General features: G+C 41.2%; 1 protein-coding gene and 1 long non-coding RNA gene across 2 annotated transcripts; one reads left to right on the top strand and one right to left on the bottom strand.

Moving 5' to 3' along the window:
- Positions 1–6433: 6433 nt before the first annotated feature.
- On the top strand, positions 6434–7427 carry LOC145439365 (uncharacterized). Its single transcript, XR_013915170.1, has 3 exons — positions 6434–6891; positions 6974–7021; positions 7091–7427. It is a non-coding gene; the product is annotated as an uncharacterized LOC145439365 (long non-coding RNA).
- LOC145439364 (uncharacterized) lies at positions 7143–18511 on the bottom strand. Its single transcript, XM_080316858.1, has 2 exons — positions 8600–18511; positions 7143–8531 (listed from the first exon to the last, which is right to left on the bottom strand). The coding sequence occupies exon 2, from the start codon at positions 8522–8524 to the stop codon at positions 8141–8143; it is 384 nt and encodes a 127-aa protein (XP_080172984.1). The 5' UTR covers positions 8525–8531; positions 8600–18511; the 3' UTR covers positions 7143–8140.
- Positions 18512–18718: the final 207 nt, after the last annotated feature.

The raw sequence follows: 18718 nt of genomic DNA, 5'->3' as shown, positions 1-18718 counted from the left end.
CTCGCCACCTGGGGAAGTAGCCCGCCCCTGAATTAGGGAGTCCGCGATCTCCCTGAATACATATCCATATACATATGAACTCTTATTATAACGAATCTGGTGATTTCAATCACACCATGTCGCGTGAGACTGAATAACAACGTATATGTGGGAGATCGCGTGCCGCTGTCCAGTCGATTCTCGCTAATTGGAGGCACTGATAAGTGAAATTACGAATCGCTGAATTGCAAATGAGCTATAATAGGCCTAAATATTAGAGATACGATCGGCCTTTCATACAGACGTTTGATTTAGGAGGTTGATAAGGTCAATATTTTTTTTTACAAGTGAGACTATACCCGACTAGAAACCCCTAAATTACCCACCGGTTCGAAAGCTCTGCATTATGATATATCTTAGAATATAAATTCGCATCACTGCAATCATTTTGGTACAGCGGATCAAATGTCCATTTTCCCCGCCAATCTGTGGCCCACACATCAGAATCGTTAGCCAAGATCAGGGAGTCTATTCTTTTATCATAGATAACCATATTTCATGAAGTTTAATTCGTGTTGTATGCCGGCATAACGTAACGTCGCTCCAAAACAAGCTACATATGTTCGATTTACAATGACGGTTATGTAAAATAGATATTGCGTGATGATCATCCTAACGCAGCGCAGGAAATTATTTCCAAGTTCAACAAATTGATAAAATATTCATGTAACTTTTACATTATCAGAATCTACGATTTTAAAACTCCCTTGGTAGTTTACGGAGTGGAAGTGCAAGTTGAAATGCAAGTTGTAACGCGACAGCGGTCGAATATCATTCGTTTTTATAATATTAAAATTAGATTTGATTTGAATATTCATTATAAATATTATCTTCCTTCATATGCACGTAACGCTACTTTGTTGTCTTCAAATAGATGTCGACCGGGGCGAGTGGGTGCTAAATCGTAATTTGAGATATGAACATAGACAGTGAACGATTTTCTGAGGTATGCAATCAATTTGACAAGTCAAAAGTAGGATCATTGCCATGATTCTGGCAAAACTACCAAAGGATGGGAAAGTATGGAAGTATGGAAAGAACATTCCATACCATACTTAGGAAATTTCCATACCATACCATACCATACCATACTTGCACTCTTCCATATTCCATACCGAAATTTCGTTCCATACCATACCATACTTCCATACTACCTACCTACCATACTTGTAAGGAGTAAGGTAAGGATTAAGATAAGGAGTAAGGCATGAGTCTTTCTACTCGAGAATGTAGGAAAGTATCTTTCGTTGTTGTGCTGCAACAAATTAATTTTATTATTTATACCATAATGCGTGTTGAAACCAATGGAATTCTCCATAGGTTCAGATTTTGTTAAAACATAATTTTTACATGTGAAAACTTGTCAGTTTATAAGTTAAAAAAGTTTGTTTCAGGCAAAACTGCTTCCTAAGGACAGACAGTTCAATCCAGAAATGAAGATAAGTATTACAATTCTAACAGTATGTGCAAAAACATCTAATTTACGCACATGGGGTCCAAATTTGGTTAAGGTAAAAAATGTCAAAATTTTGATATTTTAGGTCAAAATCTTTCGCTTTTTAGGTCATAAAAATCGCCCTAATAATAAGTTATACCGTATTACTATAACGGATATTTGGCTTTTTGGATTACATGTGTAATTTACATGTGACGGCATCGCATTGTCGTTTTTGCCTATGTGTTTAATTACCCTGCACCTTTGGGCCTTCTTAGAATTTGATGCCGATGTCACCAACGATATCGACCGAGAATTATGGTAATGTGAGATCCCAGGCTGTTCGACAATGGTTACCATTTCATGTAAACTAATCTCAAAAGAAATATGCTAGCTCAGGGGTCATCAACGTGGTGACCGCGGGCTCCAGGTCGCCCGTCAGAGCCAGATCAGTCACCCGTGGCCGTCATATCAAATATTGAAATGAAAGCTTTGAAGGTCATAGTGAAGAAAGATTTCAAGTGAACAGCAGTTAAGCATGAGTCAGTCGACCCCACCGAACGCAATTTTCGATCAGGGCGATGATTGTCTTCGCCCGCGTGGAGACTAACCTGAAGTCGAGAGTTAATAGTTCCGGGCCTCGATGCGAAAATTGGCGATTCGGCGCGCGTGCGGCAACGCAACTGAGCTCCGAGACAGTGGCGTGGATCCCGGGGAGATTTATCTGATTTTTGCAAGGAGAGAAAAACCTGTATCCGTAGAAGTACAGCCTTGCGGGATAAACGGAGGGAGTATGATATAGCCCGTCGCATTAATAGGTACTTATAAGAAGTAGCTCTTGGTTTCAAAAAGTTTAGACTTAATAAATTGCGAATATGAATGTGTTGTTCGTTGCAATATTCAAATTCTTTACCACAAGGAACATATTTGATTCGAATATGACCTTAGTTTTTCAAGAATGGGTCCTGTTTTGGAGATAGCCCATGGGGATATTTTGACTGAAATCTCAAGTTTTTACTGCATTGACTGGATAGAAAACAGCCTAATCGCATTTCAAAGTTCTCAAATTCATTGTACTTGTTATTATTACACACTAGAGACCGTATTAAATCGAAATCATTATACACCATGCATCATATTATATCATCTATTTCAATACATCATTATATTTAGGTTATTTAGATTTATCCTAGTTTGAGACTTTAACGAATATCATGCACATTTAAATTAAATAAAGTCATATGTACAAATATCTACCTGAATACTCAAATAACGTTGCAATAATTCAGTCAGTTTTATCTATACAAACTATCCTAAATTCAGAATAATCAGTTGGAATAAATTAGTGATATTTGATTTTAAAACAAAATTGTTCATAGAACGATTTTCGCTTTTAACCAATTTAGTGCCGCCTCTCGAAAGGTTCCAGCAATAGTCTTCCATAATATGATCATCCCCGCGCCCCGATATCTCTATTTTTTGTTTTGGTGTCTTTGTGGAACCTTTCCCCTTGATCTTCACTCTAATAACCGAGATTATCAGGAAATATATAAAGGTGACTGCACAGAAAGTGAACTTTAATTGCTCGCGCTTGCTCGAAGTTTTTGATGAGTGGATACCAATTTTCAGACCAGCTGCCTGTAGTTGGAGGCTTTGTGATCTTCCGAAAACTTTTATTTACTACATTCAGAAGGAATTCATTGCAGTGAGTTCCTTTCTTGATTCAAATCTTTTCCAAAAATAAATAAATGTCATAAAACTTCTCCAGATTGGCGATGGTGTTGCAAACTATTTCTTTCCACTGGTATGAAAGGACAGACTTGTCGGGAACCACTGTTGCATTGACTCATCACGTTTATCATAGATAATACACAGTTGAGTGTGCTCTGTGCAGTGTTCATTACAAGCGGATTAGATAAACCGCAAAGAAAACAGGTGATGGGTTGGCTTTAAAAAAGGGGTTCTCAACATCCCATGCATAAAGGGCAGCCCCTAACATCAGAAAGTGCAGCGCGCCACAGGACATTGTTATGATGTATTCGTAAGCTACTATCAAATTCACTGCATTCAACAGTAATATGCGGACGTTTAATTCATATTAATGCATTCTAAAGCATTAATGGACAGCGTTCGAAAGTTTGCTGTTGCTATTATTTGTGTGAATATTTTATCTTCCAGTGGCGTAAGTAAATCACGCAGATTTTTCTCCTAAAAATATGCTTACTATTGGTAGCAACAAGTAGGTATATACACCTTCTAACCCCTCCACCACGAAACTCCCTGTTTCAGTGCGTGAGCGAGCAAGCATCAAATTTCGGTAATTGTTTTCGTCAGAGAAGCCATTTTCACTTTGAGCTATCCGTCTCTTATGCAAAATACAGTGAAATGAGAAAAATTCCGGGGTTTCGGGATATCTTTTGAGCAAACCAAACAACCCTTTTCTTTTTCTGCCATTGCTGGAGACCTATCAATAATTACAGAAGTCAGCTTTGTCAAGTTGATGTGTATGAGGGTCCTCGATAAAAGTTCCTCTTTGCAGGACAACTGTCCCCTCCCCACGTTTGCCCTGCCAGCATTTACTATGCACATGTGTCCACTCGGAGAAAATGCTCCCAGATTATTAGCTATGCAATGTCCGGGGAGTCGATGAATTCATACGATGCTTGGCTAAGGTAGCCTACGTGGCAGCTTGTAGAAACTGTGACAAAATATCGACTAACATTGCTGTTACTCATTTGGACACGGTTGAATCAGACATCTGTGGCTTCAAGATTTGCCAGGTGATGTTGTCGTTGTTGCTAAATTCCGGAAACGGGAAATTTGCATGGTCTGCTAAAGTTCTCTCAAAACGAATCTCATCAAGCTGACTTCTTGACTTTAACATTATTCCAAGCAATTTGGAACCATGCCTCTGTTACGTTGTCGGCAATTTCACAATGTGTCGAAGTAAGGATTGCTGGGCTTGACACTTAGCTAGCAACGATTTTTTTCCTTTGAGGTGGATATGTATTTTTGAACTCCGGAAGAAACTGTCGATGATGTTGTTTAAAACTTCCTCGCTTCGTTACGACAACTGTTCTTCACCAAATAAGACACATCGGGTTTCTATTTATCTCAACGAAAACTAATTTATTGTTCCACACTGAGTTGAATTAAGTTTTCTTTCCTTGTCGCGATCTGTTCAAGTCAGTGGCGGTGAGTGTAACACTCTTTAAAAGTGTAATACCGAGCGGGATTCTTTTAAACCAGAGTCCAAACGAATACAGATTATCAAAACAGTACCAATTTCTACTCGAGCAAATCAAGAAACGAGAATGGGTCACCAATAAACAAAACAGAGACAGTGCGATGTGAGATCAATGTAGCTAAATTAATATGTAGCAATACCAAATCAGTAGTAATTGCTTTCATAGTTGAAGATGTTGCGGGCCGCAAAATAAGCGCTGCGGGCCGCTTGCTGAAAGCCCCTCCTTTAAAATGTAGTTGCAGCTACATAAATTCTTTTTCATATGTTTGGGGATGACATGGCCTACTAATAATCAAAATCTTGTTTTAAAAATATATTGGCTAATTGCAAATATATGGCTTATCAGTTATCACAATCACGTGTGCGTAATGAAAATGACGGCTGGATCATATAATTTAGTAGATCCTTCGAATACCGATCTTTTTTAAGATATAGGATTGATTTTATTATTATTATATTCTTTATTCACAGTAAGAAACTGGTCAATACACACATAATCCGGGGAGCAACCTGCACCCAAAGGAAAATGGCGAGATTGGAGTAAATTTTTTAAAATTTCAGTAATGCAGTCAAAAATTGTTATTCCTATGCAATACATGGAGAAGTCAGATTACAGAATTGCAGTAGATGAAGAATTGGCAAGGGTTACAGAACAGAGGTAGAGATGATTGAAAATGAAGAATCGAAATTACAGAAATGATGCTGTGATTCACTAGTATAATTTGAGTCCAGAGGTGCATTCGACGCCTTCCGAAGAATATGCACAGTGCCCAATAACGTGATCTTTTGGATCATGTCGAATCGAACGTTACCCGGAATCTGTCGGATATGTCTCATGAGTTTTTTGCTTACGACCCCTGTAGCGCCAATGACTATCGGTACAATGTTTATTTTGCATCGCCACATTTTCTCACATTCCATTCTGAGGTCTGCGTATTTGGACTGCTTTTCTGACTCTTTTTGTTGTATATTGTGATCAGCTGGGACAGCCAGTTCAATGAACAAGCATTCTCTTTTCTTTTTTAGTTTGATGATCATATCCGGGCGGTTGCTTCTGATTTCGCGGTCAGTTATAACTGGTACATCCCACAGAATTTTTACCTGGTCGTTTTCTGTCACTGGTGCTGGGCTGTAATCGTACCAATTTTTTGTCGAAGTGGTGATGTTAAAATGTTTGCATAATTCAAGATGAATGTAGTGACCAATCCTATTGTGTCTCCATGTGTATTCGGTAGCTGCAAGTGCACCACAGCCGGACATGAGATGTGCCACAGTTTCATTTTGGTTGTGGCACATTCTGCATTTGCCGTCCGTGTTTTGCATCAGAATTCTTTTGCGATAGTATTTTGTAGGAAGCGATTGGTCTTGTGCTGCGAAAATGAATCCTTCGCTTGCCGGTTTCAGACCAGAGCTGGATAGCCAGGTCCATGAAAGCTCGTCTACATGGGGCTGTGAAGTTAACTTCTTGTGCTGTCCATGAAGAGGCATTGACTCCCATATCGTTTCTCTCATTTTGAGCGTTGCATTTTTGTATCGAACTCGTGCTGCTTTTGCTATTGTTGTGGGTTTGGCAACAGTGTTTTCAGCAGTGTACAGGTTAGCTGTTTCTATGTTGACTTCACTGACGTACTTGTCGTGACGATAGCTCAGAAATTTTGTTTTGCGCTGTTTGTCTTCCTGTGCAATGAGTTAGCAGTAAATGTTATCGCTGTTGTTGATGTACTGTGACAAGCCAATGATTTCTGTTTTGAAAGCTTGTTCAATTTCTTGTAGTCCTTGACCACTTTTTTTTCTGGGGATATACAGTCTTTGTGTATCAGATTTTGGGTGATGCATGTGGTGCATTGTCATCAGTTTTCTCGTCTTTGTGTCCAATTTTTTAATTTCATCTTTGCGCCAGTTCACCACACCAAAGCTATATCTCAAGACAGGCACTGCAAGACTGTTTATGGCATTGATTTTGTTTTTGGAATTGAGTTCAGTTTTGAGAATTGATTTGAGCCTGCTAATGTATCCTTTTTTTAGACTTGATTTCATTGCAGCATGTTTAATGTTGTCGCTTTAACAGATCCCTAGATATTTATAGTGATCTTCAGCATTCAATTCTGTTATGGTTTCGTCCATTTTGAAGTTCATGTCGCCAGTGCTGGTGGCTCTTCCACGTCGTATGGTAAGTTTTGAGCATTTATCCAAGCCAAATTTCATTTTATATCTTCCGAAAACTCATGAACAATTTTCATTTGGTTATTCAGGTCCGTATCGGATTTCGCATACAGTTTCAGATCATCCATGAACAAAAGGTGATGAATCTTTTGACCTTCGGAATTTGCTGCTTTTTTCATCACGTATCCTGTTTCATTTTTTCTCAGCAACTCACTGAGTGGAGCTAAGCTGAGGCAGAATAGAAGTGGTGAGAATGAGTCGCCTTGGAAGATACCATTGCATATCTGAATTGTACAGGTTTCTGTTTCACCTTGGTCATGTTTGATCAACAGTTTTGTATGCCAATTTTTCATTGAATTTTCGGAACTAGTGCACTATACACCAACATTACCCGTTCATGGTGATCACCTTATTGACTCAATCTTTTCACACGTCAACCTTTTTCTTTTATTGTTCTCTCGATTTGATATTTCACACCTCAGCAGATTTCTAGTTACGAGGTTTCAGTTTTTTCCGTTTACGCCCATTACGTAAAATACTTCCCTTGATACCTATTATAAACGATGCACTGCCTTTCTCATTTTTCTACGTTACATAACTAGCTTATCATGACTCAGCTTAAATCTAGTTACGAGGTTTCAGTTTTTTCCGTTTACGCCCATTACGTAAAATACTTCACTTGAAACTTATTACAAACCATGCGTCGCCGGGATTATTTTTGTACGCCTGATACCTATCACAAATTTACTTAACGATTTACCACAATTATAACATCACACTTCACTACTTTCCTATACAAACTTCATACATCTTGTATTTACAAGTAAATTTTAGGAACCAATTCTGTTACCTTCAAATTCGGTAATTCTCCGTTGTGTTCCGTAGTACTCTTATCGCCATCCTTTGCTCTGCTCCGTTTCGTCTCCTCGTGTTCCTAGTGCGACTTAAGGTTCTACGTCGACGACACTTTATATAACTTACCCATATCACACTCAACAGAGCAATCAACCCTGTTACCGCCATTATTAAAGCCACTGGTTCCAGTGTAGGTATCAGTTTCGCACCTTCCATAATCATCCTATCGGTGAAAGATAAGCCTCCTACCTTATATCCGCCTTCCATCCTCACCATTTTGTGTAGCCGTCGAGTATAGCTCGAATCAGTCGAATTTGGGGTTGTCTTTCCCACGGTGGTTCTTGATAGTCGGGGATATTCAGGTGCGGACGTTTCGAGCCCTTGATGTTCTTCTGCCCAGTCTATAGCGATGCGTCATCCATCGTTGACGTCAAGATAGTAGTCATTAGTTCGACACTCTTCGTGGATGAGTCGTCGTTGTTGTCTCCTGATAAATACAAAATGAATGTTTCGGTACTTGCCTTATGGTTGTGATCCGGATCTTGGTAGTACGCTCCGATTCCAACTCCGCCGTCATCCGTGGAGTCCTGCAGAGCGTCCGCAGTGGTAACTGGAAGTACACGCGTTGTCATTGGTGCTTCACCGCTGGTTTGCATCGTTTCCTCGGGTTGGTTACGTGTGCGAGTTTGCAACTGCTGCCTCCCATAAGCAGTCACAGTTTGTCTTTTTTTACATGCATCGGTTGCGATTGTGTAACTTGCACCAGCGTCGTTTCCATCCGCCATGCCAGAGCTATGGGTAGTAGGTGTTTCAGCGTTGTAGTGCATGGATCATGGGCTTTCGCCGCTGGAGTTACCCACGTCTAACTGTAGTAAGCGATCATGTACACTTCTTGGGAAGGGGGTTTTCTTGTTACTATCGAGTGCGGCTCGCCTTGTCTTGTAGTCTTTCATTTGTTTTGTCATGAACAACAAAAATAGCCAATTTTCATTCGGCAAAACCTTGTTCAATAATACCAAAATCAGGTATTATATCTATTGCTTCCTTTAGTGCCTTCGCCTGACCCTCCCGCGTCAGGTTATAAGGGCCAGAAACGAAAGGCTTAGTCGATGGGTCCTTACGTCCGATGTCGCATTGGTATTTCATGGATTGGGGGGCGCTGAGTTGGCCCCGCAGGCTATCAAGTTCGGAAGCAAATGGATCATAAACGGCTGTCAAGACTCCTTCAGGAATGGCGATAATTTCTAGGCCAGTCAAAAGTCAGGAGGTTTGTATGACAGTTTCGCCAGTGCTACCGATTGTGCACAGAGACTTTCGAGTTCTGTCTTCACGCTGGGACTGGTGTCTTGCTGTAAGGTTAGGCTACATAGTAATTGGGCCAGTTATTGGCCCAATGCGAATCTCGTGATGAAAGGGGTTTTGGTGTTGGTGGAGAGAGGGCGAGGCTCTTCGTTGTCAGCGGGGATTCCCAACCTATTCAATCTGACCTCTGATCTCGGCGCGTGCCCACGCCTACCGTCACGCCGGCGGATTCGGTCGCCGCCAGGGCCCGTTTCTGGGGAGACGTGCATCTTAAAATCCCCAGACTCCTTGCCGGACATGACCGGGCGTGTATCCGGTTGACCGGCAATAGCTGCTTTGTTTAAACCTTTTGGGGTAGTACTCATGACTGTGGCTGTCGTCATGCATCTATGTGCCGAATCATTACAGTTATTCGGACAAGTGCATCCACGAGAGCATTTAGGACCAGTTTTCTCGTGCAGGTCCTTATTTACGCCAGCCGGGATTCCGCGCTCGACGTCTTCATTAATGGTGCCAGCAGGGATTCCTGACTCGACACATCTTTAGTTAGTGCCAGCAGGGGCTACCTGACCCAACACTAGGGATTTCCCATATTTTTTTGACCTTTTGGGAAAGAATGTAAGACAGTTGCCGTCGTAAGATCGGCGTATTTATGATTGGTGCCAGCAGGGATTCCTGACTCGACACATTTCGCGCCAGTGGTGATTACCATCTCGACACTTGCGCCAGCGGCAACGGCCTGCGGCGACACAGACAACGTGCCGACTCGACGCTTATTTGATTTGCAGCTTCCATCAACCCATCATCGGTTACAGTGTCGCGAAGACTGCTTCCGACTTTGGTTCCGTCCCGCTGATCACACGAGATCTCGTCATGAAGCGTTACTAAAGACAACTCTTCGTTTGCATTAGGCGGAGATTCAAATTCAGTCGCTATGTTTGGTAATTGTTGTACATGATCAATCCATTTTAGACCTACAATATCGAGAGGTCTCCTTTCTCGATCGCAAATGGAGCCGACAGTCCGTCGAAATTGATTATTACTAAGGAGTCAACGTGGGAGGAGTCACCTATATCACGTAGTTTCATGTCTATAGGTTGCCGCTCTTTCCAGCTTGGCGGGTATTAGGTTTCTACGACGTTTTTCAATTTGAGGACGCTTCCCGTGTCGGCGCAGAAAACCCCAGTAGTGATCCTTCGACGATCCTTTCTTTTCATAGATTGGCGTTCGCAGATAGTAAGGAGGTAATCGATGTGTTCGTCTTCAGACTCTCCCCCGTCCACTGAAATTGCCAAGAAATGACGTTCAGCCCTGGAAGAAGTTCAGTTGGTGCCTCCATTTGATTATAGTGTAGCTTCATGGCGCTTGCCATGCAAGTATTCCACACTTGGTTCGATTTACTTCACAGAGCTCAACCACATCTCCTGGCTTTTCCACATTTTTCCACACCCCTTATACAACCCGGTTTTGTCGACGTTGATTGCAGCATTGGTTGCAGATTGATCGAACGAAGCAGTGACCTTGGAAGGTCCAGCGGCTCAAACTATTCATACAATAGACAAGCCCCTTGGCTTAATTCAACCAACATATTCCAATAATTATCATGCAGACAGCAATGAAGTATCTATGCAAAACTCGGTTAAGTTGGCACACGGAACATACGTCAATCACAACACGAGTCAAGATTTAACCTATTCATATTCATGCACGATTAATAACAGTTCAATACTCCAAGGTGTGTTTACACCATAAATGTGACGGTACTTCCTGCCTACAATATACATGCATATAATATGCAAGAAATATGCCAATCGATGCCACAAAAAAACAATACCACACAGAGTTCAAGTTGACCAATTTGCCGACCACCTTGTTTATAAGAGTTCCCCAGTCTTCCAGATGCAGATATCAAACTGCAATTAGTCCAGGAACCGACCCCTTGTTTGAGTCGTTACTACTTAGGATCATCAAGTACTTGCGTGTCGATTCGGAGATCGGGCATTCCGAGTCCAACAGAACGCGGGGTTTGTTGAGGGTACGTCGTAACGATATTCCGAATGCAATACCTCTATGTTCTTGGCTCTTTCCATCTTTAGCTCATCGGCTTTATGGAGCGATTCCAGCAAATATAATCAAGCTTCTTCATTTATATATACATTGCAATTTCGGCTAGCAGTCGCTCCCATTTCATCGCACTGCTTTATTTCTGTATAGTTTGCAACTGCAGCAAGCAGCCGATCCAATCAATAGCATGTCAAGATTTTTCAGAGGGACATCGGAACATCACCCTTCAATCTCAAAAGACGTCAAACCCTTCCGCAATGCCTCGGTCAATGTCCGGTTTTCTGGATATAGTCTGCTACTGGATGCTTCGTTTGGGGCTCTGTTTCAGACTCGCGGATTTACATTGGCATAGAGTCACAAGTTCGCCGAAACTAGCGGACGCACCGATGTCGTCTTTATGTGCAATAATTGGATACTACAACTGAGTGTACAATTCATGTGGACATCATACATGGCATAGATATGCATACACATGTCAGTCATACTTCGGCTCACTGTAAAAGCTCGCATACATGAAAAAAATGGTGGCGCCATTTTTGGTAAAGCAAACTGATGGTATAGCTAACACTTAACACGCATACGACACAGTCCCAGATAAGCACAAAATGATACCATCTCACTTATAATAGTCATATGTGAACCAATATCCCAATTGTAATCATGCTATATTCCTTAATTTCCAGTATTGGTGTGCTTAAGCTTTTTTAATCATTCGTATATATCGTGCTTCATAGGCAATAGACTAGGCTTATCGCGAATTTCGAACTCACATATGCTCCAATGCCTTACCCCAAGAGGTCTTTAAATACCCATGTTTCTATTGTCCTGTGGTCCATTACGCATCAAATTTTCAAACTTTTGTCCCGTTGGGGTTAAGGGTCCTGACGCTAGTATAGGGGCGGGGTCAGTTATGATGCCTTATTGATGCCTACAGATGTAGTAGGCTACTCGCTATTAAATAAGTGTAGGCCTAGTAACAACCAAATTCACATAATAAATGGTCATTAACCCATACCCATATCTAAGACATAAAATGTTAGTGTCATTTTAAAGCAACCGGGTCGTAGATATCAAAGATACGGTGAATGCAGTACTTGAACACAATAGGAAATATTGGCGTCACCATACAATAATTCATCATAGTAAACCCTCACATGAAATACCCATTAGCAGATTGATTTTTGCCAATACAGGTAACTTTCATAGTTCATACACGTAATGATTGCAATGCGACAAAATGGCGCTCGTCAGGCGCATTCACTTCGTAAAGTGAATACGCGGACAAAGCGGGTTTTAGGCTAGTGTCATTTTCCATCATCGACACATCAGTTTCGAAAAACGAATGTGTGGATAAGTTCAACCATGAGTTACTTTTCTGGGGTCTTTATATTAGCAGTACTGGCCTGAAGTATTCCTAATGTTATAGGCCTAGTAATTCCGGTTACATTATACTTCTTTATTAATCCTAGTTAGTGACCAAGGTATCGATGTTTATTAATCACAATATGTAGCCCTAAACTTTTGGAATATTAGTCGATCTTCTCCAAGGTCTAGCACCAAAGGTATCGAGGTAGCAATTGGAAATCCGTTGACATTGTTGTTTGCGATTAGATAGCCGGCAACTATACTGGCGCTTCAGCGCTAGGACGTAAAATCGACACAAGGCCCCGATATACATGACAACACAAAATGGACACAGTAGCAAACGAACTGGCTCGCTGCTCCGTGACCATTTACAGCGTCTCCACAGGGGCATTGACGTCCTGATCAGAATGGTATTGAGTGTATTGACCTTGCCGGAATAGTAGCGCTGGTGACGTTCAGATATAGGTAAATATATTTTCATTTCGAGTTAGACCCAGACTACTAGAAAATTTTCAGCTTTTCCGAATTAGATGAGATTTAGAGCTACACAGCTTTTTCCAAATTAGATTAGAATTATATTACTGGCATTTCGCTCTAATTCCGTGAGATTAGACGACTAGAATTATTTAGTTGTCCAAGCCTGGTTTGAGTCGCCTGCTTGCAGTACCAATAATAAATCCAATTTGACTTTGTCCTTGTTATTACTTAATGCGACAAGTGGGTATATTTCTGACGCTATTCTTGAGTTAGTGCGTTTCATCTTACGTCAGCGAGGTAAATTGTCCTCAAAAACACTAAACAAGAATGCTCTAAAATGCTGACAAAACCATGGAATATCTAGGTACAAAGGCACCCGCCTTATTGTCGGCATAAATATGCACAGCGAACGGCACATATTTATTGACGCACTGCGATACCACACATTTACAACGCCGCAACATACCCTACGGAAACTTTATCGCTGCTAGTGATTATTTTTCATCCTCACTAATTCTTGGTCCTATAGTTCGGCCCATGTAAGCTTACACGAAATAATAGAGTGTTTTTAGGCATATTCAAACCTTGATTGGAGTCAGGCTCACTTTCAACTAGACACTTTCATCTCGCCAAATCTGTCGCAGCCAATTACTACACGCGACAGGATAGTTAGTACGACTGCCCTGGATCGCAGTTTCGTGGTGTTTTGAAATGATGAAAATATTATTAAAACTGATTGACTAAACGCGGCATAAGCACTCGTCATTTCCTGCTTTTATATCTCTAGACATTAGTATCTCTGGACTTTAATTAAACTATGCTAACTGTCCTACTCAAATTATCGCGTAAATGAATTACATACTTTTCGTATTGGATATTCGAGCGGGTTTCTGCAGATATGGATCAATACCGTTAAGCATGATCCGTTTTGAATACTATCGATAAAATGTGTTAATATGGTGTAGCCTTCTTTGTTTCATCCATGGCGACTAGGACTATATACCGCGCATGTTTGAGAACAAACGGCAATATTCGCGAAGGATTTCATATGTCATCACTAGGGCGATTTTTTTTTTATGTCAAAAAAAGTCAAAATTAGGTCAAAATTGTAGCGTTAGGTCAAAATTTGTCAAAATTGTTTCCAAAGTCAAACATTTTTTGACCTCTGGATTTCGTTTGTATCGTAGATTTTGCGCTGTCGGTGAACTTATAATTTGATATTTTACAGCTTATAGCCTACTTTATAGGCCTAACGTTGTAAACGGCCCATCGTCTGCTCATTGTGAATAATAAACGGTCAAATGAAACAAATAGTGACATGGTTTTATGGTCAACGTACAGCAATATCCTAACTGAAGCAAGACTGCTTGGACATTGATGTTCTTATATCAAGAAGCGCAAGCTGAAAAATTGTGATATAGACAACATGTCAGAATGAAGCAACACGGTGTGTCACCAGCAGTGTGCACATAACTTCATTATTGTCAGCCAACAACTGCTGCTGTTGAACGTTCTTTTCCATTATTGACCAGCTACTTAGTAAGGACAGACACTTTCTACCCGAGAATGTAGGAAAGTATCTTTCGTTGTACCACTACAAATTTGTAACTACTGGAATTCTTCATAGTGCCAGATTTCGTTAAAATACTAGTTTTTTTATGTAACAATTTGTCAGTTTTTGAGCCAAAAACGTTTTTTCAGGCCAATCTACTTTGTAAGGACAGACAGTTTTAACCAGATATGAAAATAAGTAGTACAATTTTAACATTATGTGCGAAAACACCTAATTTGCATACGTGAGGTCAAAATTTGGTCAAATTTCAGTTTTTTTAGGTCAAAAAAAGTCAAAATTTAGATTTTTTAGGTCAAAATCTTCCGTTTTTTAGGTCAAAAAAAATCGCCCTAGTCATCACCCATTCGAATTACAACAGAATATGACTGATATCCAGAGGTGGTCGGTCACGAAGTACTTCTACTTTTTATACGTACTCACGTAGTTTTCCTCTACTTCTGGTACCTATTCAAGTAGATCTGATTTTCTCTACTTCTACTTCTACTTCGTAATATTTTGTGATCTACTTACTTACTTTTCGCTATTTTCAGTTTGTCAAGTAGAAGTAGTCTAATTCCCCAGTACGAACGATAACTTGAGGAATTCCGCGGCTGTTTTCATGGAGTACCAACATTTAATAATGATAAGAGTCAAGTAAAGCCCAGGAATTTTATTGCGCTTCACGCATAGTAGTAATGGAGTGACAAATATGTTTTCATGAAAGTATCAGTGAATGTAATTTAGGTACCGTATTGCTTGGTTCCTCTCACACCGCATTGTCGTCCATATCAAATATTTCATCACAGTAAATATGGCCCACCACAACATTTGAAACTACCGTTTCGCAATCTAGCAATTACCTATCATATTGTAATATAGCAGCCCCTTACATGTCTTGATAATCTGAAAAATCCAGCCTTTTTGAACGTTACACCTGTTTTAGCAGATGATCTTTTAAGCTTTGTGGACAAAGTGCAGGAAATATATTATCCGCTTTTTAGAAGTGGTATTTGTATTTCATTTTAATTAACGTATAATAATCACGCAAAGTGATGTAACCGTATCCGATACATTTTCTACGTATTGCTCTTCGCCTAAACTTGTGGCCTTATAATATGGGGTAGGGCGCCATCCCCTGATATTCTCTGAAAACGGGATGCTCTACTAAACAAAGGATAAGTATCGCATCTTCATATCAATATTATAATTTGCATCCCATGATGCGAAACAATAGTTATTATGTCGAAAGTTGATACCTCCTGGGATGCATCAATACGAATCAAGCTCCCTGCACGGGCCGCATAGCTCAATTCGCAGCTTTTGACAGTCCATGCGAACGAATTAAGACTGTTTTCAAAACTACTTACTTACTCGAGTAGATTTAAAGTCAGTTAATTCTACTTCCACTTCAAGTAGTTTTAGGTGGCTTATTGAAGAAGTACTTCTACTTGTACTTGAGTAGATTTTCCGTCACTACTTCTACTTCTACTTGAGTAGCTTTCCTGACTACTTTGACCACCTCTGCTGATATCATCCACAAGTCAGTTTTTCTTTTCTTTAGCAATTGTCATACAATTCGAACCCTCTCTGTCTTTCAGCGTTCCCTTTATTTGAATTCAAATCGACTAGCACTTTTTATACAGTTGCACTGTGTTCCAGAATAGCTATAACCATAAACTCTTGTGACCTCAGAACAGTGTGGAGATCAAACCACCACCTTCGAGTCACGAGTCACCTTGAGACATTACACATTTCGACCCGAGCCCAGCCAAGTACCGTCAAGTCACCATTCAAGCCAAATTGAATTTTCGAAGTATGCATGATGATGCAAAGTCACTACACCTTGCCAACTGGGTGTAGGACAAATTAATTGGTTACGCTCACTTCGGTATATTATCCTACATTGCTGCGATCTCAATCATACCAATCAGAAGACACATGTATTTACACCTTAACAACACAGAATAATTGTGACAATTGACGCAGCTTGGTTTGTGAGAGGTTTTCAACTTCTGGTAACGAGTCAAATGAAAGAAGAATCAGACCATATTCAAAATTGACGTCAGAAATACGTGATCTTAGCTTGCTCTTCGTGAATTTCATTGCTCGCAACTATTGTTCACAGGCGCACGAGCTTCCAAAATTTGATGCAATTCCTTTTGCATTGCTATTCAAGTTGCGATAAAGACCAATTTCAAGAACGTACCCTTTGTCGATATGCTCTTTGTATGAAATTTGTCACTCAATTCAACTGCATCGCATTTCAGAAGAGCCCATTTGAAATTTTCAGGCAATTGTATTGGCGTTCGCATTAAACAAAGCACCGAATAGTCAGAACTCATTTTGTAGAGAAAGAATGTCGAAAAAGCGGGTGAATATTATCACAGTTACAAATGCAGTTCGTGCCTAGTTTTCATATTCGAGGTCTTTCTGCGAGTGCAAACGGAGGCCGCATAATCCGAACGACACTTAGTCTCGCAACCGCGAATGTAATTCGACTCAAACTGACACATTAGGCGTTTTTGTAACCTTATTAAAAGTAAGAAATCGAGTGACAACGTGTTGCGCAAAGCGTGTAGACAATCTTTACTTTTGATAAATCTATCGCAAATTATTCCGCTTTATAGTAGTGTATGAAGATCCACCAAAATGCGACCGCCTCATGGATCTGGGAACGCGTCGGAACTGACACCCTAGCTATCACGTCCCAACGGCGGCGGCCAGACCAATCAAGTTCTGGTCGGCCCTACAAGTTCACAATCCGCGCAATCCACCCCTAACAACCTTACTAATTTCGCAAATCACCACACGCGCCACCCCAAACTCTCTTGCGGGCCACACGTGGCCCGGCTCTGCGCTAGAACATTAGATTGTTACCCATCCTTGCGGGTTTTAGGGTTCGTATTGAACCTGGGGCGTTACAGTCCTTGGTTCAGCCTATCCCTATCTACGCTCTACAAAATTTCCCCAGGCCGTAGCCTAGAACTCGCTCGATATGTACAGTGGTCCTGCGAGCGGCTATGCAATGCCTGCTCTGCGGATCCTACTGCACCTATTTGCGGTAGACGTAAGGCTTCCCGCTACCGAGGCGAGTTACTGGTTCCTGGGCCCGGATTGCCGTGCAATCATCTAAGAATGGAATTATCCGTAACTAACTTATACGTTAACTAACTATACGCTTTGGAACAAAGCCCATCTTGAACTTGAGACAATAAAGGCCCAGCCCATCGCGACGCTCGCATCTGTCCACAAGCTCGCAATGAAGGCTTTGCTCCAGGGACTAATCGCCCGTCTGGAGGTTGCCAGCTACCAAAACGTGCCGTAAGTATTTTACTCAACCTGACTCACTTCCGATTTGAAGCTGATATGAACCCACCGGGTGGCAGGTGCATATTCCTTACTTAGTGTAAGGTCTGCTCGGCAGCGCTCGTAAATCGCCGTAGTTAACGCAACACCTCCAAGCGGGACCCCGCGCATTTCCCAGCCTAGTCTCCCAGGATAGGCCTACATAATAATATTCGGACATTCATGATCCCGGGTACCTGTTGACAGTAATCGCCTAAAAAGGTTATTGAAAAACAATAATTAGCATGCACTAAATCAGACACATTCCCACACTTGACAAACGGCAGCCTACCTTAACCAATTAATTATTTTATCATTCCACGCCTTCCTGTTCTATCCAGAGGCCCCAATTCGGACATGCTCGCAAGCCTCTCTCCCAAGTCTTGGAGGTGCTGCGGCCGCGGCATTAATAATAGGGATATTAATATATTAATTTCAAGTGGGTCCCCTTCGACGGGTTTTCACAAACGAGGATCTTACAACCTTCGGAAAAATCCAAATTACTTATGATAGTATCTTGCGTTCGATACGAAAAAAAACGCACGACTCCATACATGCAGGCCGGGTCGCCTTTATGCCGGCCGTAATTTGTAATTCCAAAATCTTGTTATGGCGAAACTTGCCGGGATTTCCACAACGACCTCAGAGTGAACTATGGGTAGATATGGCCCGCAAGCTGTGCCCGTAACCGCCATCATGGGCTGCTCGTATCTGCGAGCCCAGGGGCTCGAGTTCAAACTGAAAGGACCCGCACATTCAAGGGTAATCGAAAGGGCACCCAAAGTAAACACAGGCCGGCTTTTTACAATCGGGAACATATTCGGTGTACTAAATTTTCTCTTTACAGGGTGCAAGCACAAGGCGATTTGGTGCG

The sequence above is a fragment of the Botryllus schlosseri genome, chromosome 5 (assembly GCF_051294905.1).
Source record: "Botryllus schlosseri isolate E-star chromosome 5, Bs_hap1, whole genome shotgun sequence".
NCBI classification, from domain to species: Eukaryota; Metazoa; Chordata; class Ascidiacea; order Stolidobranchia; family Styelidae; genus Botryllus; species Botryllus schlosseri.
Note: the sequence above shows the minus strand (reverse complement) of the source record. Positions and strands in the feature narration are given on the sequence as shown.

What these genes read in the sequence shown, in the direction of transcription:
- LOC145439364 (XM_080316858.1), bottom strand. Translation starts at nt 8,524, where the DNA reads ATGGCGGATGGAAACGACGCTGGTGCAAGTTACACAATCGCAACCGAT.